General features: G+C 41.6%; 1 protein-coding gene across 1 annotated transcript in view; it reads right to left on the reverse strand.

Moving 5' to 3' along the window:
* Positions 1-4102: 4102 nt before the first annotated feature.
* The window catches only part of LOC125459369 (kielin/chordin-like protein), a 320716-nt gene continuing 297699 nt past the window's right edge, over positions 4103-27119 (reverse strand). Inside the window, exons 37-42 of the mRNA XM_059651906.1 lie at positions 22614-22788; positions 19595-19742; positions 17906-18071; positions 15212-15392; positions 8779-8904; positions 4103-4582 (exon numbers count right to left, since the gene is read on the reverse strand). Of these exons, the coding sequence (XP_059507889.1) occupies positions 4485-4582; positions 8779-8904; positions 15212-15392; positions 17906-18071; positions 19595-19742; positions 22614-22788 (894 nt within the window). The 3' untranslated portion in view covers positions 4103-4484. The remainder of the gene's footprint in view (positions 4583-8778; positions 8905-15211; positions 15393-17905; positions 18072-19594; positions 19743-22613; positions 22789-27119) is intronic.

A 27119-nucleotide genomic window follows, 5' to 3' on the forward strand; every position in this document is an offset into this window, starting at 1 on the left:
TCTCAGCCCTGAATGTACTTAATGACCCAGTGTCAATAGTGCTCAAAGTAAACAATTTCACAAATTCATTAGCTTCTGACAGAAGAAATTCCTGTTCATCTCAGTCTTAAATGTGCAACTCCTTATTCTGAAATTATGCCATCTGGTCCTAGATGCTCCCACAATCTCTGCAAATCTACCCTGTCAAGCCTTCTAAGAATCTTATATGTTTCAAAAAGGTCATGTCTCATTCTTCTATATTGCAACAAGGACAAGCCCAGTCTATTAAACCACTCCTTATATAAATGCCTATGAATGTCTTCATACCTGATATCAGCCTCATGAACATTCACTAGCCTGCCTGCAGTATATATTTCCTTAGATAAGTTCCAGTTTACAGTATTCCAAGTGTCACCTGACTAGTAGCTTATGTTGTTTTAAGAAAACCTCTCTGCTTTCTTAAACAAAAATAGAAATGTGAATCGGAGAGTTTAGAGGGAAGTGAGCCAAATGCTGGCAAATGGGACTAGATTAATTTAGGATATCTGGTCTGCATGGACAAGTTAGACCAAAGAATTTGTTTCCATGCTGTACGTCTCTATGACTAAACTCAGCAGGTCTGACTGCATCTGTGAAGAGAACAAGTGTTAACACTTTTAGTCCAGCAACCCTTCTTCAGAACAGAAGGCAATATTCTGTAGAAGGGACACTAGTCTCGAAATGTCAACTGTCTTCTGTCCAAAGATGCTGTCAGACCTGCTGAATTTCTCCAGAATTTTGTTTTGTTTGTTTCAGATCTCCAGAATCTTTAGTTCTTTGTTTTATTCTTTCCACTGTTTTACTCCATTCCCTTTGCAATAGAGGCCAACATTTCATTTGCCTTCCTTACTACCTACTGAACATGGATATCAGCTCTTTGCAATTCATGGATGAGGACTCCAAATTCCTCCTTTCCATAGCCTTCTGCAGTCTTTCTTCATTTGAATAATATTCAGCTGTTCTCAATTCTCACTGCAAAAATGTCTAATCTGACATTGCCCAATACTATATTCCATCTGCCACGTTTTTAGAGGAAGTCCTGCAGCGAGGTCTTGGAGCTCAAATGACTGACCTCCAGCAACCATAATCATCTTCCTTTGTCTCAGGTATGGCTTCGACCAACAGATCATTTTCCCAATTTCAACTGACTTTAATCTTGTAATGGTTTATCAATTCTACTTAATGCACTCGATCCCTCAAAGCATCCACATTCATTGATTATAAAGTACATAATAAACTCAACCCCAGTGTCTGCACCGTCCATGCATGTTGAACAAAAATGATTGCATTTATAACTAACCTCAAATGATCAAAGATCATTCCAAGCACATTAAATTTAAAATCAGTCACTGCATCCACCCTGCACAGTGCTGTACCAATTAAACACAATCAGGATAAATTACAAACAATGTACCCATCCTCACAAGGCCCAAAACTGTCCATATTCAAAGCAGCATGCTTCAGAGCTAAGTAATGCCACAATGAATGGACCAGAACCAAGTTCTACCATTGTGCCATGTACAGTCATGAGTAATAATAGACATCTGAACAACTAACAAGAGGAGAAAACTCCTTGAATACTCCCATCCTTGACGATAAAGGATTATCGTGTGAATGTAAAAGAGAAGATTGAAGCCATCTTCCTTTGGAAGCAGCGAGTGGAGGATCTATTTTAGTCTCCTCCTGTAGTTGCCATTATCAAAGATGCCAGTTCTTTGATAAACTGGTTCATTCTGTGATGTCAAGAAATGGCCGAGTATATCCTGCACCTGACAACATTTTGAACAATAGTGTTGAAAATGTATTCCAGAAGCTATTCCAGTACAGCTGTAGTCCCAGCTTCTGCCTGACAATGTGGAAAAATACCCTGGTATTTTCTGTCCTCAAAAAAGCAGGACAATTCCGATATAACCAATTACTGAGCCATCAATCATTCCTCAATAACCAGTGGTGTGATGGAAGCTACATGTAAACTTCACTTATTTAGCAATTCCCTACTCATCAACACTTCATTTGGTTCCTCCGGAATTACTACTCCATAGATTTCATTACAGTTGAAATATTGACAAAGGAATGGACAACCCTAGACATCAAGACAGTATTTGACTGCATGTGGCATCAGGTATCTGAACATACCTGAAGTTAATAGGAATCAAAGGAAAACAGTCCACTGGCCAGAGCCACACTTAGCACAAGGGAAGACAGTTGTGGTATACTGTCCACAAAACACAGGACACATCAGTCTACCAATTAATCAATATTAACCAACTTTCAAGCATCACCTAATTGATAGAAGATGTCATCAGCTATGCTATCAAATCACATTTACTCAAGAGTAACAATTGCTGGAGTCAAAATTCATCAGAACTGGGAAATGTTAGCAATGGTTTTCATTCAGGATAGTCAGCCTAAAGGCAAAAGGAAGCCCTGTGATAGTGTGAAAGATTGAAAGACAGAAGAGTTTGTTTCCCAGGACAATGAGAATTATGACTCTCACCCCAAATGGAAAACTTCACAATTTCTACTCTTCTCTGTTTCATATGGTCCATCTCCACCTCTTGGTCATTTTTAATGTCTCTGTCCCACATCTGGTGACAAACCAATCTAGCAAGTTTTATTAAACACCCATTGACTGCTACAGTGATCTAGATTACACTTTCCAGCATTACAACCTGTAAGGATTCTATTCCATGCTCCCAGTTCCTCCAGCTCTGTGAAATCTGTATTAATGAGGCAAAATCCAGTATTTCTCAGATAATTTCTTCCTCATTCAAGACATCATGCGCCCCCCCCCCCCCCCCACCAACTCCCACTGTGATTAACAGGGCTTTTGTACATGTCTGCTTCTTTTCCTGCACTTTTGCTCTCCTGCTTTCCTCTCCTTCCACAGTATGGAACCCCTCATTCTCACCTTCAGCCTATATGCCTCTATATTAATAGGATCATTTTCAGCCATTTCTGCCATTTTCAGTTTGTTGCTACTATAAAATACATCTTCCCATTGCCTTTCAACATCCCAAAAGGACCATTCCCTTTAGAATATCCCAGCCTACTGCTGTGTCATCCCAATACCCCATCCCTACAGCACTTTTCCTCCCTCCTCCTTATGGTCCATGGCCCCAAACAGTTGTTCCACATGAAATAATGACATACATGTACTCTCTTTCAATCCAGTCTGCTGTATTTGCTTCTCAGTACGGTCTGCTCCATAGTGGGGAGACCAAACACAGACTGAGTGATCACTTTGCAAAACATTTGCGAAAACTCTGCAAACATGATTCTGAGTTTCCAGCGACCAGTCATTTTAATTCTTCACCATACTGATGTCCCTGTCCTTAACCTGCTGCACTGTTCTAGTGAAGCTCAATTTAAGTTTGAGGAACAGCAGTTCAATCTATGATGAAAGAGTTTACAACCATCAGGACTTTGGTAAGGTGCTGGCATTGTTGTAACGTTACCAGAACATTATTCCAGAAACGCAGGCTAATGTTCTGGGGACATCGGTTCAAATTCCACTGTGGCAGATGGTAGGATTTGAATTTAATAGTTATCAGGAATTAAAAACTAGCTATTGGCAACCGTGCAACCATTGTTGAAGTCCCATCTGGTTCACTAATGACCTTTATAGAAGGAAATCTGCCATTCTTACCTGTTTTGGCTTACATGCGACTCCCGACACATAGAAATGTGGTTGATTCTTAACTGCCCTCTGGGCAGTTAGGAATAGGTAAGAAATGCAGCCCACATTCCATGAATGAATAAAATTTTATTTGAATTCAAATATTTTTTAAAATCCCTCAAAATTAAGGTTCAACAATTTCAGACCATGGTCTTGGTGCCCATTTGTTTGCTTTTGTTTTTGCATTCTTCAGTTCATCTCACATTTTGCTTGTATTCAATTGCAAATCTTCTGCATAAACATCTTTTCTTGACCCATCACCATTCCACTTGGAAATAAATTAAAACACCTAATGAGCAGAGAAATGTTTTACAGAAAAGTCTGAGAGGAGCAATAAACAGTACCATTCAAAGCCTTTTGGAATTGTTTTTTTAATAAGAACAGTATCTTAATGTAAATCCAGTCTCTTAATTCATGTACAAAAACAGTATAAACTCAAGTAAGACATTCCATAGAAAGACTCTGATGAAAAGAATAAGAAGATTTATACAATTCTGTACAGAGTAGTTCTCAATTTTACTGAGGTAATAATATGGGAGCTGTACCATCTGAATAAATAAAGTTCAGTTCAAAAATCTGTTGATCAGTAGTTCACAGTTTTAGTATCTAACCTAAAATGCTTCACAAAGTCACAGGCCTCCAGTGTACGTCCTCCAGTTCCAGGCCAGCTGTAGTGTCCACATCTATTGAGTGAAGGCTCACCAACACTTCACCATCAAAACAGGAGGATTTGTAGTAAATAAACTGTGTTAAACTGTGGGTATAAATGGACGAAAGTTATGAGCCATCACAAACTTGGAAAGTAGGAGGCCCCTCTCTGGTTGTAGAGTGATTTCACTGGGCACAATGAAGGTGGCAAACAATTCGAATGATACATGAAGAGACCTATAAAGCAGGAAGGGAATAATATTAATTGCTGTGAGCATTTCTGAGTTAGGGAGAGTAAATTTATGACCCTGGCATTCATTAGCCCCTACTAAAATGTGTGTGCATGAAGATACTGAGTGAAGTGCCTCATTATATTGAGGACATCTAACTAAATATCTTCCTAACCAATCCTGGCCATGATTTGTCACATTGTTAACATTCCTCACTGCTAACAATCCATAAGTGTCACCTCGGTAATGACAGCCTTCCTAATTTCTAGCCCCCAGGATCAGATGGCATAATAAAGCTGAGACCTAACCATTAAATTGTAAGGGTTTCACACATAAAAACTTCCTTTTTTTTGTACTCTATGCTTTGATGTATAATGCCATGGGTTCCGTATGCATATGTTTTTGAAAAACTGGTATGAGTAACAAACCAGATGTGGTTATTTCATAGCAAGGGAAGAATTCTGGGAAGAATGAACATAAAATGAGTGATTACACCATCAGGCCTGAAATGAAGGCAGCAAATCACTACAAAAAGTTAATTTTGAAAGAATCAAGGATCATATTCATTGAAAAAAAAATTGTGGGAGAACAACACTGGTGGAGACAAATGTACTGAAACCACAAAATGAACTTTGTGATACAGGCGGAAAAATACAGGAAAGGTCGAACATTCATGAAGGTAATAATTTTATTTCAGTCCAAACAGTGGAGAACTAAATAAAGATTAAATGATAACAAAGTGTGAAGCTGGATGAACAGAGCAGGCCAAGCAGCATCTCAGGAGCACAAAAGCTGACGTTTCGGGCCTAGACCCTTCATCAGAGAGCTCCACATCAGCTTTTGTGCTCCTGAGATGCTGCTTGGCCTGCTGTGTTCATCCAGCTTCACACTTTGTTATCTTGGATTCTTCAGCATCTGCAGTTCCCATTATCTCCAAAGATTAAATGATTAAGGTCCTAGCTTGTATGTGGGTGAAAATAGTAAAAGGAATGGAAAAGAAAACTGGAGACGTGCGAACTATAATTTTCCAAAATGCCAAGTGTTTTGGGATGATATCAGACAATTCAGTGAGCAGGTTTTGCGGCACAATGGGTAGGCTCCGTCCCTCAGAGTCAGAAACTGGGGATTCAAGTCCCATCACAGGACTTGATGGCCATGGAATTCAAATTTCAAATGTGGCCAAACAGCTTCAGTTTTGACCTTAAAATTCAGCAAACACACACCAAAGACAGACGGTGAGAGCAAGAGATATGTGTGGTCAATCATGATGTGAAAAGAAATTTGGAGCCTCTACTATCACCACCCAAATGTCCAGACTACAACATGCAGTGAAAGTGCGATGTTGCCACAGTAATTCAGACCTGTAACATACCAATACCACGACACAATTTGTACAAGACTATAAAAGTTGATTATCAATGTATCACATAATTCAAAATTATGACACGTAGCACAAGGAATATAGCTGTGGGGATGCAGAAGTAGCCATGAGACAGAAATTAAAAAGTTGAGCATGTTTGTTTCTTTTCATCGGCAGGATTTAGATTGGGATGTATTCCAAGTATCCACTTTTATAATTTGCCTGAGTAGTCTCAAATAGACTAACTGGCCTATTTTACTCTGAATTCATGGCCAATATAAAACATTTGAATATGCATGTTTCTGGACAATTTCTGGGAAAATGTTAGGACAGCAATATGATCCAGCAGTTGCCTGCCTCTGGTAACATTATTAGCTACAACACCTCATCACAGTTAGCACATGGAAGACCATAAAATATATTTATATAAGTAAAAGACAGAACGCATGTTGAACTGAACAAACTACATTCCTTTGATGTTCTGACATGAGACTGTTTCGCTGTTAGCCTTAGCAAACTATCTTAGAAGCTGAGAGACGCTTATTCAACAAGAAATGATAGGAAGTTTCACTCAAGTTCAGTGAGAGATGCAGAAGTATTGATACCATGTCATTCAGTAAAACTTCAGCAGAAACCGAACAGGTGACTGAGGAGCCAGGCACAAAAGGAATCCTGGACAATCTGCTGAAGACTTAACTTCAATGTCGCATCAGCCATTGCAAAGACTGACGGAATCAAATGAAAAGTAAAAGAGAATTTGATTTCTGCTCAATAATTTCTGGAGTGAAAAAGGGTCTTCAGCCTCTTTTCCACAATATCACAGACTTAAATGAAGAGCATGCAGTTTTGATTACAAATAAAAAAAGTAACAGTCTTTGGAGTTTATGTAGCATCTTTCACATCTGGAGGACATTCTAAAACTTCATGAGAAAAGCAAGTTACTTATACTTTAGAGATAGTAGGAGCTTATTATACTTATACTTTACATTGGCATACCAACTACAGTAGATTAGCTGCCAAATTTCCCAGAAATGTTGTTAGATCTAACTTTAGTGTAATGAAAGCTGAAAATATCACTGACACTTGTGGTCAAGTTCCATATTCTACCTTAATCAATGTAACAGCAGTTGCACCAATTCTCTTTCGCTGTGATTCCAGTTTTTCGTAAATAACTCCTATCATGGAGGACCAATTTTTTAACTGCCTGCCTGCTCCTATGATGTAATGCCATCTTTCCTCTCCTCCTTTCTCACCTTCCTTAAAACTCACCACTTTGCCCAGGCTTTTTGTTGTCCCTCCTAATGCCCCCGTGCACAACATCCATTTGCCCTCCACACAAGCCCCTCTCACACCTGACAATATCTATTCCAGGTTAAATGTGTTACATAAATGCTAGAATCTGTTGAAAGCCAACATCTGAACCAGTTGGACAAATCCGCAGTGCTTTGTATAAGGAGAAAGCAATATACCATGAAGTTTCAAATTTCTTCCCTTTAATTGGCATGAACCCAATCATAGGCATCAAGTGCCTAATGTCAGAAATGCAGGCGGGTTGGGACCTGCCCAGTTTGATTGCAGTTTGTGAGCATTTCCTTTGACGTGTACTTGAGGAATAGAGCTGGGAGCGGCTAGGACAAAGAGCCACCTACTTGCTCTACTTCTTTCAAATCTACCAATATTGAACTGCAACATATTTTGATGTATTAAGATGAATCCACCTGCAGATTTGGTGCAGTGGGTGGAACGACCATACTATCATAATTTCTAAACTGAGATATTGGAGATGTGATAAATATTTCATTTGCTAGGAGCACAGCATTTGGAAAACAGTATTGGAGGAACAACTCCTAGTTGCCATTCATTTCTCAAGCTAAGCCAACAGTTCAAATTTTACACCCAATTGTACATCAACTACCATAGTCCATAGAGCAGTTTCTCAGTGATAGCTCTGTATTCAGATTCACTTAACTTAGGATAAGTGGAGGCAAGACAAATATAACTTTGTATATATTAAAACGCTTAATGCAAATCGTAATTTAAGAAAAAACGCCCTGCACTGATCGTTGTCATCATGAGAAGTTTTCCAAAAATCTGGAATCCAAAATGTGACATTTTACCAGGGGCTCGTGAAATGCGTGAATTTTCCTAACTGCTTTAGATATCTGTCAGCAACAAATACTTGCATTTATATAGCAGCCTGAACATGGTGAAATGTGTGGAGATGCATCAGAGGCTAAAATGATCGATGGTGAACCAAAGAAGAATATTAGGAAAGATATCCAAAACAAAACATACATTATTACTGCTGGAGAATCAACATGGCTTTGTGAAGCTTATGTCATGCCAAATAAATTAACACAGTTCATTAGTACACTAGAGGTTGGTTCCTATAATGGGCCACCAGTACTGACATTTTAGCATCAATTAGTATAGATCATCAGACCATATAGTGTCATTAGCATAGCCGCTGAGCCATCATAATTAATCAAAACTATACAACACAATTCAATGGGACACTTGGTTTATATTCTTAACACTACATGGTGAATGTCGGCAGTTGATATCAACTGCTACATTACACAGTGAATCTGGACTGCTGTTGTACACTGCCACACAATACTGTGCATCAGAAATCAAAATCGAATTGAGATACAGTGGGATAGAATTCAAATTGGATGTGGATTTAAAAAGAAGAGATTCAACGATGTGTTGAAGTTGAAATTGAGTGGATACCTGCTACTTGCATCTGTCTTTATCACTCTCAATCTGTTCTGGTTGCATGATAGATTATGGCACAAAATAAGATGGACAATGATCTTATACAGTGTTTATTTCCTTGTTACCTGCAGGACACTGGCAGCCTGGCACGCAAGAGTTAGTGGAGCAGTCTGTCTCTGGTTGTAGGTAGGTCGAGCACGTTTGAGGGCAGCTGCACTCAGTATAACTTGAGCCACCATTACAAGTTATACCTGGAGAAAGAGAACAAATGATTGAAATCATTATTTATCCTGGCATTTTGAGCAGAAGGTTCCTTGGGTAAAATCTATTTTAGATACAAACATAGTGAGACTCTTGGCAACAGACTTTACTAGAATCACATAATTGTAGAACATGATTTCTGAAACTGGTGCTCCATTGGTTCATCTAGGTAAATGCATTGCCCACGGTGGTCCTGATCTATACTGTCGTAAAGGTCCTAAATTTTTCTTTATTTAGCTAATTAAAGAAACATTTAGACAGGTGCATGGATGGGATTGGTGAGGTTGGAGACTTGCGAGCCAATGCGCTTGATTGCAGACATTTTGTCACCCTGCTAGGTAACATTGGCGGTGTCCCTCCGGTGAAGCGTGGGTGTTCTGTCCCACTTGTTACTTATTGTTGTCCCACAGATACACGAATACCAACTAGGCACCAAGAGACATGGCCAATTCTCACTAGTCTCAATACACTTGGACAAAGAAGGACATAAATTCGATTGAGACAACACATCCATAATAGTAAAGGGAAACAGAGACATGCCAGGAAATACCTGGAAGCCTGGCATTCAAACTGGAACTCCATCAACAAACACATTGAACTGGACTCAATATACAAATCACTGAAGAACAGAACCAGAAGTAATGCCAACCACCCAGCAAACTGAGGCATATAAATAAAAAGTGGGACAGAACACTGACACTTTACCGGAGGCACACTAACCATGTTACCTAGCAGGGTGACAAAATGTCTGTAACCAAACCCACCAGCTCGGCGAGCAAGTCTGCAACCGCATCCACAACGCGAGTTACAAATCTTTGCAAAAACCTTGAAGGGATAGGTATGGAGGGATATGGATTGAATACATGCAAACGGGACTAGTTTAAATTGTGACAAAGGGCAAATTGGGCCACAGGCCTGTTTTCGTTGTGTAAACCCTATGACTCTATGTTTGCATCCAATTTCTGCGTTGCGGTTAGTCTGAATGTGTTAAGAAGTGGAAAGTAAAAAATAAAGCATCCCTAATCATGAACACTAGTCAGAAGCCTCACTGCAAAATGTGGGAATAAAAGAACAGTAGCAATATGGATACACAACTGGCTGAATAATTGGTATCCAAAAGCAAATGTCAATGGATATTTTTCGGCATGGTGTAGGTTTGTAGTGGAATTCCCAAAGGGTCAGTCTTGGGACCCTTGCTTTTCTTGATATACATTAGTGGTCTAAATCATCATGTGCAGGGGGCAGTTTAAAAGTTTGCAAATTATACAAAATTTAGAAGCCTTGTAAACCGCGACAAGTGTAGAACTTCAAAAAGACATAAAGATGATGGTGGAATGAGCGGATAGGTGGCAGATGAAGTTCAATGCAGAGAAGTGTATGGTCATGCATTTTGTAAGGAAGAGGATGGACAGAAAATATAAATTAAGGGCTACAATCCTAAAGGAATAGAAACCCAGATGCATTGTGCATCGATGACTGGAAGTGACAGGACAGGGGACAGGTGGAAAGAACGATTAATATAGCAATATGCTGGGCTTTGTTAATAGGAACCTGGAGTTGAAAAGCAAAGAAATATGTTAAACTTGTATAAGACACTGACTCTGTCTCAGGTGAAATATCATGTATGGGTCTGGGCACTATATTATTGGAAAGATGTGACTACATTGGAGAGTGTAGAGAAGATTTAGAAGAATTGTTGCACGAAGGAGAAACACGAGGATAGCTTATATGTGGACAGATTGGAGAAGTTGGAACTATTCTCCTCAGAAATAAGAAAGCCAAGAGGAAATCAGGTCAAAGTTTTCAAAATCAAGAGGAGGCTAGATAGAGTGGACAGGGAGAAACTATTTCTGCTCTTAAAACTATTAAGAATGAAAGGGCCCAAATATAAAGTGAATTGCAAAGGAAGCAAACCTGGTGAGAGACTCACTCATGTCTAGAAGACACTATCTGGAAATGGGGTGGAGGCAGACTCAATTTAGAGGCTTTGGATGATTATTTAATTGGAAACAATGTGCAAGAATCTGGGTAACATGCAGTGAAATGGTACTAAATCATAATGTCCATTTGGAAGCCAATGCAGTCACAATGGGCCGAATGGCCTCCTTCTGCAACATATTGTTACTGTGATATGCACTGGAGTAAAAGTTGATCAGGAATAGATCATTCAGCCCATCGAGTCTACTACGACATTCGATCATAGCTGATATGTTTCTCAACTCCATTGTTTAAGGTAAAGTTTAAGGGAGATATGCGTGGAAAATTCTTTATGCAGAGGGTGGTGGGTGCCTGGAACACGTTGCCAGCAGAGGTGGTAGGCGCAGACACGTTAGCGTCTTTTAAGATATATCTGGACAGGTACGTGGATGGGCCGGGAGCAAATGGATACAGACCCTTAGGAAATAGATGACCGGTTAGACAGAGGATCTTGATTGGCGCAGGCTTGGAGGGCCGAAGGGCCTCTTCCTGCGCTGTAATTTTCTTTGTTCTTTGTTCTTTATTCTCCCGCCTTCTCCCTCTAACCCTTGATCCCCTTACTAATCAAGAAATTATTACTATCCCTGTCTCTGTCTTAAACACACTCAATGACTTGACCTCCACAGCTTTCTGTGGTAATGAGTTCCACAGATTTACCACCCAATGGCTAAAGCAATTTCTTCTCTTCTCAGTTGTAAAGGTCAAAAATCACACAACACCAGGTTATGGTCCAACAGGTTTACTGGAAGACACAAGCTTTCAGAGTCTCACTCCTTCTTCAAGTGTCAGTGAAAGTGTTGGCATCAGACACAGAATTTCCCAGCAAAAGATCAAACGGTCATAGACTGATGCGAATGTGTTGAACAAACCTAAGATGGCTGTTAGATCTCTAATCAGTTAGAAAGGATTAATATACAAATTCCCAAATCTCTTTCAAGTCACTGCCCTGAGATAACTAAAGGTTTTATCAGTCCCCTCAGTATACCAGAGCTGATATCCGAGGTTAGACAATGCATTTCAGGGGTAACGCCTTGATTAGAATCTGGTTGTGCCTCAAGTTGGATTCAGACTGGTTTGATTTCCAAAGTAGGAATTTATAAAATGCCAAATTGACTGTCTACAAATTGTGTGCTTTTTGAACAAAGCAAAATGTATCTGCAATTACAAGTCTGCAAATGCAAATTCAACCCATGGATTTATATTTGTGTACAAGACCTACTCATATGCAGGAGCTGTTCAGATAAGGAAGAACACGACAGATACCTGAAGGTGGTGAAAGATACCTTCACAGTAACAGGATAGGATGCTCAACTCATCAATCACCAGTTTCAACGTGCCACTGTGAAGAAACATAACAAGCTCCCCAGAAGACAGACATCGGACATGCCCAACAGGGCATTCGTTGTCCATTGCTTGCTATGAGCGGAGAAACTGCACCATGTTTTTCACAGCCTTCAATACATTATCAATGACGATGAGCATTGTGTCAAGATCTTCCCCACACATCCACTTCTTGTGTTCAAACAACTGCCAACCTTAAACAGATCATCATTCACAGCAAACTACCCAACCTTCAGGAGAACAGCAACCACACACCACACAACTCTGCCACTGCAACCTCTGCAAAGACATACCCGATCATTGACACGGACACTACCATCACATGTGGAATACCACCCACCAGGTACACAGCAGATACTCATGTGATAGCAGGAACTGCAGATGCTGGAGCATCTGGGATAACAAGGTGTAGAGCTGGATGAACACAGCAATCAAGCAGCATCACAGGAGCCGGAAGGCTGACGTTTTAGGCCTTTTTCTTAAGCAGGGTCTAGGCCCGAAATGTCAGCCTCCCTGATCCTCTGATGCTGCTTAGCCTGCTGTGTTCATCCAGCCTCACACCGTGTTACCTCAGTTGCTCATGTGACTCAGCCAATGTTGTCTCATTTGCTGCAGGCAAGGATGCCCTGAGGCATGGTACATTGGCGAAACCATTCAGACGTTACAACAACAGATGAATGGGCACCTGGTAACAATCACCAAACAGGGATGTTCCCGCTCAGACGGGGAACACTTCAGTGGTCAAGGATATTCGGTCTCAGATATTTCAGTAAACATCCTCCAAGGTGAACTTCAGCATACGCAACAATGCAGAGTCACCGAGCAGAGGCAATAGCCATGTTCGGTACCCATGAGGATAGCCTCAACCAGGATCTTGGGTACATGTCACACTGAAGGTGACCGTACATTATACTCACTCTCTCTCTTTCTTGCTCTGTTGCTCTCTCTCTCTCTCACACACACACAGACACACATACACACACAAATCTATGGAGTGAATTTGCATTTGCAGATACATTCTACTTTGTTCAAAAAGCGCACTCTTTGTAGACAGCCAGTGTGGCATTTTATAAATTCTTACTTTGGAAACAAAACCAGTCTGATTTCAAGCAGATACACGACCAGGTTCTAAGCAAGACTTGACACCTAAAATGCATTGTCTAACTTGGGATGTCATCTCTAGCATGCTGAGCAAACGGATAAAAACTTTAGTTATCTCAGGGCAATGACTTGAAAGGAATTTGGGAATTTGCATATTAATCATATATAACCAATTAAAGATTTAACAGCCAACTTAGATTTGTTCAACACTGCATCAGTTCTATAACCTTTTGATCTTTTGCATATAAATTCTATGTCTGATGCCACCTCTCTCACTAACACCTAAAGGAGTGAGGGTCCGAAAGATTATGTTTTCATATAAACCTGTTGGACTATAACCTGGTGCCATGTGATTTTTGACTTTGTCCACCCCAGTCCAATACTGGCACCTCCACATCAGTTCGAAAGGGTTGTCTCTTTGCTTTGAGGCTGTGTTCTCAGGTCCTAGTCTCTCCTCCCACTGGGAACATCATCGCCATGTCCACTCTGTCCAGGCCTCTGAGCATTTTTTGTATCTCAATGAGATTCCGCCCTCATCCTTCTGATCTCCATGTAGTGTAAACCCAGAGCCCTCAACCGCTATTTACATGACAAACCTTCACTCCCAAGATCATTCTTATGAACTTCCTCTGGACTCTGTCCATACCAGCACATCCTTCCTTAGATACAGGGCCCAAAACTACTCGCAGTGTTCCAAATGCAGTCTGTCCACAGCCTTATACAGTGTCAGCAATGCATCTGTGCTCTTGTATCCTCGTCCCCTTGAAATGAATGCAAACAATGCATTTTCCTTCCTATTTGCGGACTGTACCTGTATGTTAACCTTAAGAGAATCCTGAACTAGGACTCCCAAGCTCTTTTGTGCTCTGAAGCCTTTCCCTGAGCTGGGCTATGCTGCTGGCAGCTCCTGGACGATAATCCAGTCAATGCTCACTATCTGCAAAGAGTAATCACTGGAGCAATAAAATCTCAGCAAGTTTCAATGGCTGCAGGGATGCCTTTTAGACCTATACCACCATCCATTATAATCATGATTGGTCAGCATCTTAACTCGAACTATTTGTTTCAGGGAAAAGATGAGAGGTGAAATCGATGCTGCAAGAGAGGAGGAGCACAGACCCACAGTGAGGAGCTGATGATGGGTGGCTTTGAAGAGCTGCCGCCTGGCCCATCGACTTGGTTATCTAGTGTTGGTAGGCCTCTTCTAGTTTACAGCAGAGATATTACGCTGGTCCAGAGATTAAATCTTGGAATCCCTGATACAATGATCCCACACGAGCCACTGGAAGGGAGTGACTAAGCGCAACTCATGAGGGACAATCAGAGGGATTGTGATAGCAGCCAGCAGTGACATACTTGCTGCATAGTCTGGCCCCAATTTCCCTCACACACCTACAACCCAGCCTTAGAAAGACAACACCTATTACTTGACACTGATCATCCACCTATTAGACAGGGCGAGGACAGAAACAGAGTTAAACACAAAAAAAAATACAGTTGGAAAACTAATGGATCATAAGGCAGACACAGTTCAATCCCACACTGGTCTGTAAATTGAGCTATTCATTGGTTGTCACGCCTTCAGCTATCAAAGGCCCTATATTCTGGAATTCTCATCCCAACCTTTCATTCCATCTTCTAAGTCACTCCTAAAAATCTATCTGATTGACCACCTGAACTAACACCTCATGTGGCTCAGAACCAAATTTTACTTCTTAATGCTTCCTGAGAAGCACCTTGAATATTTCATTACATCAAAGGCACTACTCGAATGCAGGTTGTTGTTACTGATGTGGAATTAATTTGTTGCTCCGTGAACCTCAGCACCAACCGACCAATTTCAGGCCAGCTCACTGCGCCACCAAAACAAACACTCACCGCACAGTGTTTCATTTCTCCAGTTTAAAATGATCCCATTTCTCAGGGCGCGGAAAGCATACGCTGACAGTAAACTGCACAGGCACCACGTTTGTTCCACGCAACCGCACAGGTCAGTCAGGCAGGCCTGGTAATAGGGTTGAGGATCGACACTCTCATGTGCTGCCTGAAATAGGGGACCCTGCGAGGAGCAGGACAGAATAGACAATCACTGCTGGAATTGTTCAAGCAGTGTAAATCATACAAGAAATACATTATCAAAGGTTAAGGGTGGGTCAAGTAGCAGTCATGACATTTAAATTTTAATTCTGGCTATTATTTTTTGGAGTAAAATTCATGGATTAGAACTCTCCACCTCTGACATTATAGTCCAACGCACATCAGGTACAACACAAGAGATGAAGTTCCCTCTACATTGTCTGGCCAAGCAAGGTAGGAACATTATGGGATATATGTCAATCCAGCGCAGGTCCCACACAGACAATTGTGAATCATACATGCGCAGCCAAATCTCAGACTCTGGGCATTCTGACTCCTGGGCCCTCAGCTGAAAGCAACCAGATCATTTCCCATCCAGAATGGGCAGGAAGAGAGCAGTTTTCATCAGGTGATGATCAGACAGCCCCAGCAACATCCAGCTCAGAAGCAGGACTGGGTTTTGGGGCATCTCGTGGACAGGTGGAAAATCCAGGCCTAGCAAGCTTTCCTGTTCCTGCTGCTGCCCACAAAGGGGCACTGTTTCAGTCACAAGGAATGATCTCTCCCGCTTTCCACCAATCACAGACCTGCTTTCAGCCTGAGCGGCAGGATACAACAGAATTGCTGTCAAGCCCCTGGTTGGAACATCATAGGGATCCGACTGACCTCACTGGACCTTTGATTAACATAAATTTCAGATGTTCCCATCTGCTTTGGGCAGGCTTTTCATCTATTTGCTGTTTAATGTTTGAAGCAACAGGAAAAGGCAGGAGCAGCTAGGTGATCTATCCCCATTTAGCTGACCCATTAGCCCATTTCTGACAGATTGGGGGGGTAAAATCAAATCCTCGCTTTACGCTGTAGAGTAGATTTCTCTTTGCACTACCCACACAGTGGTCAATGGTTTGATTTCTTTTATGACAAATTATGTTAGCCCAATAAGATCTCTGTTAACTGTGCATGCTTAAGTAAGCCGACATGATGATGAAGAGAAAATTAAATAGACAAATCCCAGATAAAGATCATGAAGAAAGCTGGAATGAGCATGAGTTCAGGCATTTAGTGATATTTTAAAAGGCTCATTAATCGACCCTGTTTTGCCCTTAGAAAGTCAAGCCATGTCCGCATTACTTGAAGGTACATAAAATGTACAACAAAGTGCTGAGACATCCCATAATGGTTTGATGCAGTTCAGTCAACGCACAGAGGAGTAAAGATATTGGGAGGAATGGGAGCAGTTTTGATCATCCTGATGATAGAAAGGTGGGATTTAGAAACAACGGAACAAAAAAGACTTGAAGCAATATTTTGTCGGACACCACTCTGTGATGATTAACAGAGTATCAGGCAGTGTACGCAAGGAATGATTATGTAATTGAGCATCACAAAGTGGGACACAGTTGGCAGGAGTCAAAGGTCAGAAAATCAGAGCCCAGCAGCTTGCCAAGTCCTATCTATTCATTTGAATGATGTCCAATGTCCAGTTAAAACAATTAGGATGTACAACTTTCGTAAAGATCGGGAGAGAATTTGTTGCACAAATTTAAGAAAAAAAGAGAATACATTGACCGAACACATTCAAGAACATTTTTCCAAGCTCAGTATCCTAAAATCAATGAGGACAAAGGGAGAGTGAAGAAAATCTTACCAACAGGATAAAAGGTGTACCATGAAGAAAGTGATAAAGTTGGGAAAGGGTGAATTAGAAACAGATTTAGATAAAAGTGAACATTTTGCTTTCGTCTTCATAGAAGCTTTTCAGAAAAGGAAGATACAATGCAGCATGTTAGGTTAGAAATTTTGAAACAGAAACATTGTATGTAATCAGCTCACGATATCGAAGCTAAAAGACTACCCAAACTGAGATGATTTTTACTGAAGTTGGCAAGATTTGGGTGTTGGCATGATTGCCACCACTGGTTGGACTGGATTTTGGGAGATTTCAGCACATGACCACTTCCACACAAGTGCCACTGGAATATTTTGTGTCAATGGTCACCCAGTATGTCAATTATTCAATATTGGCAGTTACATTAACTCAAAATCCTACAGACTCTGAAAAGACGCACTTTTTCATTGGAGCTGTCAGCTATGGTTGGGAGGTTTTATCATATAACTGTCCAGCTTTGACTGCCTTAATCCCATGTCTCTGCAGTTAGTTCTTCCTTGACCTCCCCACAACAACTGGGAAATATGCAGAGTTAGCATCACCCAATTGACAGTCAAGGATTGTCCAATCAAACAGCATTTTGGCCACCAGTTCCAAGATTATTCCTTGCTGTCACTTAAATCTTTCACCTGGGTTGTTTGGAATAGTATCTAAGAAACTAACATGGAATTTTAGAAACTTTGGGATAATCCAGAAGCATTGATTAGTTTAGCCGTCACTAAGGAATATACCAATAAGAGAAAAAATGGGTCAGGACTCTTTTCCATTTTGGGCAAGCAAGCAGCCTGGTGTTAAATCACAAAAACACATAATTCCTTAAAGGTTACCATGATAATGCCGCAAGTCACATTGGCTGCACGGTTATCAGCTAGTGTTGTTCCATTGCACGGGTCCTCAATATCTTCAGCCCTGCACAGCCTCTCTTTGTTCACCCTGATGGGCTGAATGTTTCCAAAACCAACAGGGGCCAAAGCCTCTTCTCCACTTGGTAACCTATCCCACAGGAGCAATCCATTGTTATTGTCTCAGAGCAATTTCACTAGATGAATGTGAAAACTAGTAATGTAAGTCAGAGATGAAAATTCAACCAATATCTCCAGCAAAGGGAATTTTAGCACCATCAGTAAAGGCGAATAATATAAGTAAATAATTATTCATTTTACAAGCAGCTATACAAAGTTAGGTATAATGTAAGGGCAAGGTAAAATTAAAGCTCCCTCTAAAGTAACCCTGTCAGCACTGCTTCATTAGGTGCCAATATGTGACGAGGTTCTTTACCTTGGATTGCAAATACTTCAGTTTCCTAAGACACAGTGAAGACCTATTTAGATGATGACTAGTGGAAACTACTATGGTTAGGGACTCCCCACACCTGGAGATCTCATACCTCAAAGTGCTAGGGTACATCAGTGCAGGCTGAAACCGCGTGAGAGTGGAGTCGTGATGCCTCCCATGTGCCTGAATGTGACCTCTGTTGGAACTCTGCATTGTACATTGGCCCCGCACTCAAAATAAACTCCATGAAAGTTTAGTCAGAATTTAGGCAAGTTGGACAATCAAGTGAGCAGGTACTTGAATTTCTGCCCAGAACAGTCAAAATGAGTCCTGGAGATGTGTCAGACTGTACCAAGTCATTGAAACACCATCCCATTGACTCGATAAACTTCAGTAGGATTAGCACTGGGCAAACACTGTTTGGCACAGTTCCATCATGTTTGCCCCAGTTACATCAGGATTGTGCTTGAGTAATTTCTGTGCCTTTGTAATAATCTGTTCTGCATCTGATGTCACAGTGTTTATTGACACAACATTGAGAAAGCTTTTATATATATATATATTTATACATACAAATGTCTCAGCTGCAAATGCTTGATGCCAACACTAGAGGTAAGTAAAGGAAAGCATTTTATCTAAGGACTAAAATTCCACAAGCTTGATGAAAGCAAAGCTCAAGTAGAATTTGAAGATTATAGAACAATCAGACAGCCAATTCCTCAACATGAGCTCTCAATGGGGAAGGCACTGTTCAGGAGAGCAATTATCAGTGCTAGGTAGACAAGACTGGAGCTCTGCTCTCTGACCATATTTCCTGAGAGCACAACTCTCTACTGGGTAAAAAATAGTTTCACAGAACGAGCCATTATGCCACAGTTACATTATCAAATATAAACTGATGCCGAATGAAATGAAAATGTGAGCTGCTCTGGGATTATCAACCTTATCTAGTAGGATGTGCTTTTCACAAGATGCAGGAGTTGATCACTCATCCAAGGGGAACAACTATAATCAAACTTGACCATCAGGAAACTGACAAGGTTGGACAACATGACAGTTCATAAACTCAGTCCAATCTTATTCTGCATCATATCAAAGGAGAACAACAGTGTACAGGCTTTAAAACCAGCATTAGGATTCTATCCTGGTGAGTTTGGCTTCAATTATCCCTGACGGCCCCATAAGTGTAGATAGACTCAGCTTTACTGTTCTGTGGTGTACAAATGTACTTCAACACTTACACAAAATCATCTGATGAGTTTCCATTCAAATTGCCACACAGTCCACATATTCTCAATTGTAACGATTCAGGGACATTGATTTCTACAAAACCTTTCCCGTACCAGGTGATGCTAAGACCTTCCAGCAAGTTCAGAATCACGTAGATTCCTGTTGAAAAGAAGCATCAGAAACTATTCACCTAGAATAACATGGCTGGATTTTGTTGTACCTTTGCGTAACCTCTCACATTGGAACACCAGATTAATATTAAATCTCGGTAAATATGTCAAGGCTGTGGAGATTAGTAGGTGACATTCATATTCCTCCTGTTAAATTTATGAAAATCTTGGAAGATCAAATAAGAATATAAAAACATAAGAGAAGAGTGGATCATATGGCTTCTCAAGTCTGCTCCATCATTTAGAAAGACCACAGCTGATTATATGCCACAACTCCACTTTCCTGCCCATTCTGCATATCGTTTGCAAATCCAAGTATATTGCATCGACTGGCTCCCCTTTATTTCCAGTTGTGTCCTCACAATATGCTAATTAATAAGTCAAGCATAATTTTCCTTTATCAAAATTATGTTAACCATGCCTGATCAAATAAGAATTCTTGAAGTGTATTCCAGTAACTGAAGCTCTGACTTTGTTCATCCTATCCCTCTTGTTGGAAAGGCACTTGACTATACCCAAGCCATCTCCTCTTAAAGGGATTAAAATTGTTGAAGTACTTCCATTCGAGTTTTACCTGCCAATCTTTGATTCCTATTGCTCTACCAGATCTGTTCTCACCCTGCTGAAGTCAGGAGTCACACGACACCAGGATATAGTCCAAAAGGTTTATTTTCCCACTTCACCTAATGAAGGAGCAGCACACCAGAAGCTTGTGATTTCATATAAACCTGTTGGACTACAATCTGATGTCGTGCGACTTCTGACCTTATCCACCCATTTCAACACTAGCACCTCCATATTATCACTCCGTTGAAGTCAGCCCTCCCCCACAATTTGTTAGTTTTTAGTCTGGATTACATGCCCTTTTTTAAATAGCTAACCTAAACTTTATGGGAGTATAATCACTGATCCCTAAAATGGTCCATTCTGTACACATGATCCAACTCTTGCCCCCAAAACCAGTACACCAATTCTGGAATCCTACAGCCCTCCAGACTCAATACTGAGTTCAATAATTTTAGGGCCTGAGCTCTCCCATGTCCGAGCCCCCTACCCCATACACCAGGCCTTGCTCCCACATAGCCTGCTATTACACACTCCTTGTTGCTAGTCACTAATAGTCCCCATTAACAACTATTCACCCTCCCAGCCTAACCGTTAGCAACTCTTGTCTATCCAACTGCTCTTCTCTCTCTTTAGGCTCTTTCCTATCGTTTACTCTCTACCCCACCCCACCTCATTTTTCTCTGCATTTAAACCAATGTTTTCCCAGCCACCATCAGTTGTGTGGAAGGGTCATCGGACCCGAAACGTTAACTCTGTTTTCTCCTTCATAGATGCTGCCAGACCTGCTGAGCTTTTCCAGAAACTTTGTTTTTGTTCTTGACACCAATTCCTCCTTCCTCATTGATTAATGTACTGATCAAGAAAATTCTTTCAAAAAATATTTGGAACCTCTTTCCCGTCTCTACGCTTCACACTATTACCATCGACATTACTCAAATAATTGAAGTCCCTGACTACCAATACTCAACGGTTCTTGCATCTCCAACTTACCTATAAATTTGTTTCTCTATATGTTTCTCATTAGTTTTACCTGCATTGATTTTATTAAATGGTTTAATGATGCAGGTGCTATCTGTCTGTCATCGTGCATCATATCCTTGCATTTCTCCCCTCCACTGAACTTCCTGAACTTCTCCCTGTTACCCCACCCATTGAAAGCCTCTTTCTTCCTGCAACCCCTCCCTCACAGCCTCTCAATTCCCTGTTGGCAGACCCCAAAGCTGGAAGGTGGAATTAATTCCCTCATAGCTTCTTAGCATCCCCAAAAACAGTACCCACCCCGGGCCTTTGTCATTGCCCCGAGCCTATGGCTTTATCCCTTCCCCACAATGTTTACTTGTCCCTGTGATTTGGAGGTTTCTGCAAATCTGTCGATCCTGTGTGTGTTTTCACCGCTGGTGACTATAATTCAAAACTACCTCTAGCTATAAAGAACCATGAGGCATCCTGAGCACATGAGAAACACTTTGCCTGCAAGTTATCTTGTTAGTACTGACACAGGGAAGGGAGTTCTCCTCAGTTTCTTCTCCAATATTTATCTGTCAACCAGCATCACAACACAGGTTATCTCATCATTTTCTGTTTGTGGTGTGTTGCTGGGCTCAAATTGACAGCCACTTTTCCTACATTGAAGCTGTAAAATGCTTTGAGACATTCAGTGGTTGTAAAGGATACTATATGAATGCTAGTCTTCTTTTCAATGACTGCACAGCTTCAGAAGCTGAATTCTAGAATTACAGGCAGTGCCACACGTTGGCTGTTTTAAAGGGTCATGAATATGGTAATTTGATTACTTTTGTTTGTTTGTTCATGGGATGGGGTCATCACTGGCTAGGCAAGCATTTATTAACTAAAGGGCTGTTAAGAGGCAACGACATTGCAGTGTGTGGGTTTTGAGTTGCATGTAGACCAGCCTGGATAAGAATGGCATAATTTCCTGTCCTGAAGGGTATTTAATGAACAAGGTGGGTTTTTCCAACAATCAACAGAGGTCGCATGGTCAGTGGGATTCGAAAGCTTGCCCCCAGAACAATCACCTGGCTTTGTTGACTTCTAGTTCAGTGAGATCACCAGGACAGCACAACCTCTCCTGGGTATCATATCAAATCAAAGACCATACCCAAATTAGCAACATGCTGGGGTTACTCATTGACAGAGAACACACAATGTATAGCTACAGATGGAAAAGCATTCCACTTTCTAACCCAGTTTTGGATAACACTGAAGAGACATGAAGGCAGATATCTCAGAGTTCCTAACTCTGTAATCTCTCCCCAGTGGACACATTGCATACCTGAATGTTGAATGGTGATGCCTGCTGCATCAGAATAAGGAAGGTCTACTTCTGTGCTGTTAACTTGAATTTGATTCTTCCCTGAAAGCTTGAAGGTTCGGTTTTCAATCTGTACAATCAGGGCCTTTATCTCAGGCTCAGTGGGACTGTCATTCCATTTACTTTGGAAAACTACCTGAGGAAAACAAATCATTATTAGGAAGCAATCGTAACTTGTATTTAATTTAGAACTGATAAAGCCACATGAAATGTACTTGTTAATCATTGTTGGAAGGCTCAGAGGCAACAGGAATGGTGTATTTGCGCAGAGATTAAGTTGAGTTTTAGTTGTTATATCTAATTGGAGGAAGCAGATTACAACTGAGGGTCCACATGCAGTCAAGACTCTGAATTGAATGTGGAAGCCAATGGCTGGGAGTTGAGCTGGGGCCAGGGCCTGGGGGGTTAATGTCTGGTTAGGTTGGCCAACAAGAAAACGGTAGGGATGGGTGAGTGGGAGATGTGTGGTCCATGGTGAGAGTAATTCTAGGATTGGAAATGCTGGAAATAGAATTGTTTTGAGAGTGGCCACCACTAACCAAGGAATAACACTGATGGGAGCAGAGATCTGTGCTGTCATTTGTCCATTGCACACTGTATAGCTTCAGTTCAAGAATTTCCGGATGGTGAATGATCTGCTGCCAAGTCAATGGAGTAAATCCCTGTTGCTGTCTTTAATGTGGAGGGGTTGGGTGTTATTTCTTGACATTGATCACAATTTTCATTGCCTGGTTTATAGGGACTATGTGTCTGAAGTGGGCTACATGTCCAAAAATTGCCTGACAGAGATGATTAATGATGATTTTTCGTCTGCTTCACCTTATCAAACTACTGAATTCTCAGCCATCACTACTGGCAAAGCACATGAAATACCTTCTGACACTCAGAGTAGAAATTCAGCTTGGATAGTAATTTAAACGTGTGGTGATCTCAACAATGTCCTGTTCGATGTACAGTCACTGTAATGGGGTACAACAGGCAGCCAAAACCACAGTACCCATTCTGTCTGACAGTCCAAACCACCTTTCTAGTGCTCAAAGATTTGTTTAAGGAGATCCATACACAGATACTTTACTCATGCAGCTCTGACTGATCTGTGCTCTCGTGGAGGTTTTCATATTCTCTTATCTGCAAATGCCGCACAGATCCCACATTGCTGATGTTGGTAAAATAATTCACTTCTGTATGTCTGATTCAGTCTCCAGCCCAAACAGTTTGTGAGCTAGCTACTTACAAAGATATCCACTACCTCCCTGTTATTAGTGCCCTATATCTGGTGTTTGCACTGAAACTCTGCACTTTTCACAGCTTTTCTTGTATTAGAGATACCAGTGGCTTCCTTCTGCTGAAGACTCTCCACTGTGTCGCTGAAATTGTGGAAATCCTGACCAAGGACAGTGCTATCATCAACATGAGGCAGGTTGAAAAATGTCTCCTAAGTAAGAGTAGTTTCAGTCTTTCTGCGATGAATTACAGTCAATAGATACCAGCATTAATTAGAGATGGGCAATAAATGCTGTTCTAGTCAACAACACGCACATGCCACGAATGAATATAAAAAGAAACCCACACAGTGCCAGGACACAGCAGGTTGACAGAGGGAGGGGATAGTGTCAGTTCTTGCAAGATTCTAACAGTCCAGCTCAACAGATTCAATTTTGGATGTGTCTGTGATGTCTCTGTGCAACATCTTTATTGAGTTGGAAAGGCAGGCACTCATATTCCCTTAATCTGCTGCTTGGACATTTGTATAACTTAATGTGTATAGAAATCACTCTTTGCATATGGCGCTACACTCTAATAAGAGAGCAGAGATTAGAAACTGAAGTGTCGCATTTGGTCACTTTTGTCTGTCATATCATGGGAAGTATAAGCGATGCTACTTACTTGTAGGTGTTCCTGTAGGAGATGTGCTGTTGTGGTCCGGCCTGGGCCATACTCGCACATCCACTGCAGTTTATCTGCAATTCCTCTGTGACAGTCCACATTCAATTATGCCTAGGTTGAGCTTTCTACTTGCTCTTTGTGCAGTGATTGTAATGAGGTCAGCCAGATGGACCTCATAGAATATGAGTTCCCTGATTGAGGTTGTTAATTGGGTCCAATCTGGCTGACAGATATAAACAGGAGTGTCAGAGATTCTGTTTACTCAGAGTTGGCTCTGACGAAGCTGGATCAGTTTCAAACACTCTCCACATATAAATAAAGGGTGGCTTGGTGATGTGAAGTTATTTTATTTCATCATCTAGAAGAGATCTCTTGTACAACACAAACCCATTACAGGACACACCTGTTTTTGTTTACAGGAATGGAAACTGAAACGATTCTTTGATGAGTGACCAATTCCATCAGATTATCATCTGTCTGATAAAGGTAAAGATTGTTCCTATTATCTCTGAACAATACTCGCTGAGCACTAAAGGGCATGGGACATTTCAGTGAAAATAAACTTCAAAAACATTATCATGGGTACCAGCATCAACAAGGGCAATTGGGTGAATATGGATAAGAAAAGTACCAAGTACATCAGCATAACGAAGGTAATATTAACATGGATAGTATGGACATCCATAGTGAACATACCATCACAAATGCTAAAACCCAGAACAATACACTTACGGGGCCAACAAGGTGTACAGCTGGATAAGCACAGCAGGCCAAGCAACATCAGAGGGGCAAGAAAGCTGACGTTTCAGATAGACCTCTTCTGAACCAGGCAGAGATGATGGTTTGGTGCTCGGGGCTGGGGTCATGATCCAGGGGGCGGTGGGAGGAGGTGACAGAGTTGGCGTCTGGGCTCAGTGATGTAGAGGTCAGTGCGCCATAGTACAACTGCACCTCCCTAGTAGGCGGGCTTTATGGTGAGGTTGGGGTTGGACCGGAGGGCTGCACGTTCTGCAGGGGAGAGGTTGGAGTGGGTGAGAGGGGTGGAGAGGTTGAGGCAATTGATGTCTCGACAGCAGTTGGAGATGAAGAGGTCTAGGGAGGGTAGGAGGCCTGGGGGTGTCCAGGAGGAGGACTTGTGTTGGAGGCAGGTGAAGGGGTCAGTGGAGGGACGGTTAGGCTCATGGTTAGAGAAGTAAGCGTGAAGGTGAAGGCGGCCGAAAAACTGCTCAATGACCAAACGTGGCTGGTATTCGTTGATGTCTGGGTGGAGCGGGTCAAAGGTGAGCCCTTTCCTGAAGAGTGACCATTTGTCCTCAGTAAGGGGGAGGTCTGGGGGGATGGTGAAGACTCGGCAGGGCTTGGTGTTGCTGTCTCCTCTGCAGTTGCTGGATGTGGAGGCTGTGGACGGAGTTGCAACGGTGTCGGCTGTAGGCAAGGTTGCGTTGGCGTCAGAGATGAGTTTGGATGATTAAATGTCAGGCTGACTCCCTGATATATCCCCACTTCTTTGTGCATTTCCTGGAGTTGGGAGTGCATCAATAAAGGCAAACTGCTCAGCATCCACGAGAGATAGATCTCACAAATATTGATTTAATTTGGAGGCATCTACCAAACAGCCTGCAAGTTTGTGGAAGGTGGATGGTGAAGTAACTCTTCAGATGCTGGCATCCCATCACCAATCACCCTGTATTACAAGCACACTGCCTCTCAATGAGTCAGGCATTCGGCATTTCAACATCCCTGACAGCAAACATTTTAGGTCAGCCAGGGCTCCTTGATAGGACCAGATTAACAGCCCTAATCAGGGAACTCATATTCTAGGAGGTCTGCTGGTTGACCTGGTTACAGTAACTATAGACAGGAAGCTCAGTGCTTTATGTACTTAACCACTCACAGGAGGCAAGGGTAGTAGAGGAGGACTTCATGCTGATATAACGGAAGTGAAATTATAAGTTTAAAAGATCAAACTGGCCATCAAACTTGAAACAGCTCTGTGCAAAGATGTGTCCAGCATGTAGGGCTGGATGCCAGTTACAACATTAGCCCACCTGCATCTTGTGTTGCCCTCTCCTGCTCTATTCTGAGCAGCATCCAGCTTTTGGCAAGGAGGCTACCATGATAGCCCTCCTGCAGTTGTGGAACTGACAGGGAAGCCATTGAAACACGGGTGGCACTCCTAAACAGCCCTGACATTGGGTCCTTGATCGTCGGGGCAAAGTACAGCCCACAACATTGGAACTGAAGGCCGCTTTGCAGAGATTCCTCAGAGTGCCTTATAAGGCAGAAAGAAAAGAAGCACCACACCGTATACACGGTGGAGAAAAGGAATAATATTTGGACGATGAGGTGGAAAGCAGCAATTTCTTTTAAAGAAAACTTTTGAATACAAGGAGGAAACTTGATAAAAAGACAATTATAGCTTTGTACAAACAATGAATTCGCCAAATTTAAAACACTGCATCTAGTATTGGGCTGGCAAAGAATAACAAGGTGAATGCCATGAGCAGCCTTTAAGATAATACCAGAGGCAAGAAACTATAGTTAGGAGGGAAGATTTGCGATAATGGAACTATTATGTTG

Source organism: Stegostoma tigrinum, chromosome 17 (genome assembly GCF_030684315.1).
Source record: "Stegostoma tigrinum isolate sSteTig4 chromosome 17, sSteTig4.hap1, whole genome shotgun sequence".
NCBI classification, from domain to species: Eukaryota; Metazoa; Chordata; class Chondrichthyes; order Orectolobiformes; family Stegostomatidae; genus Stegostoma; species Stegostoma tigrinum.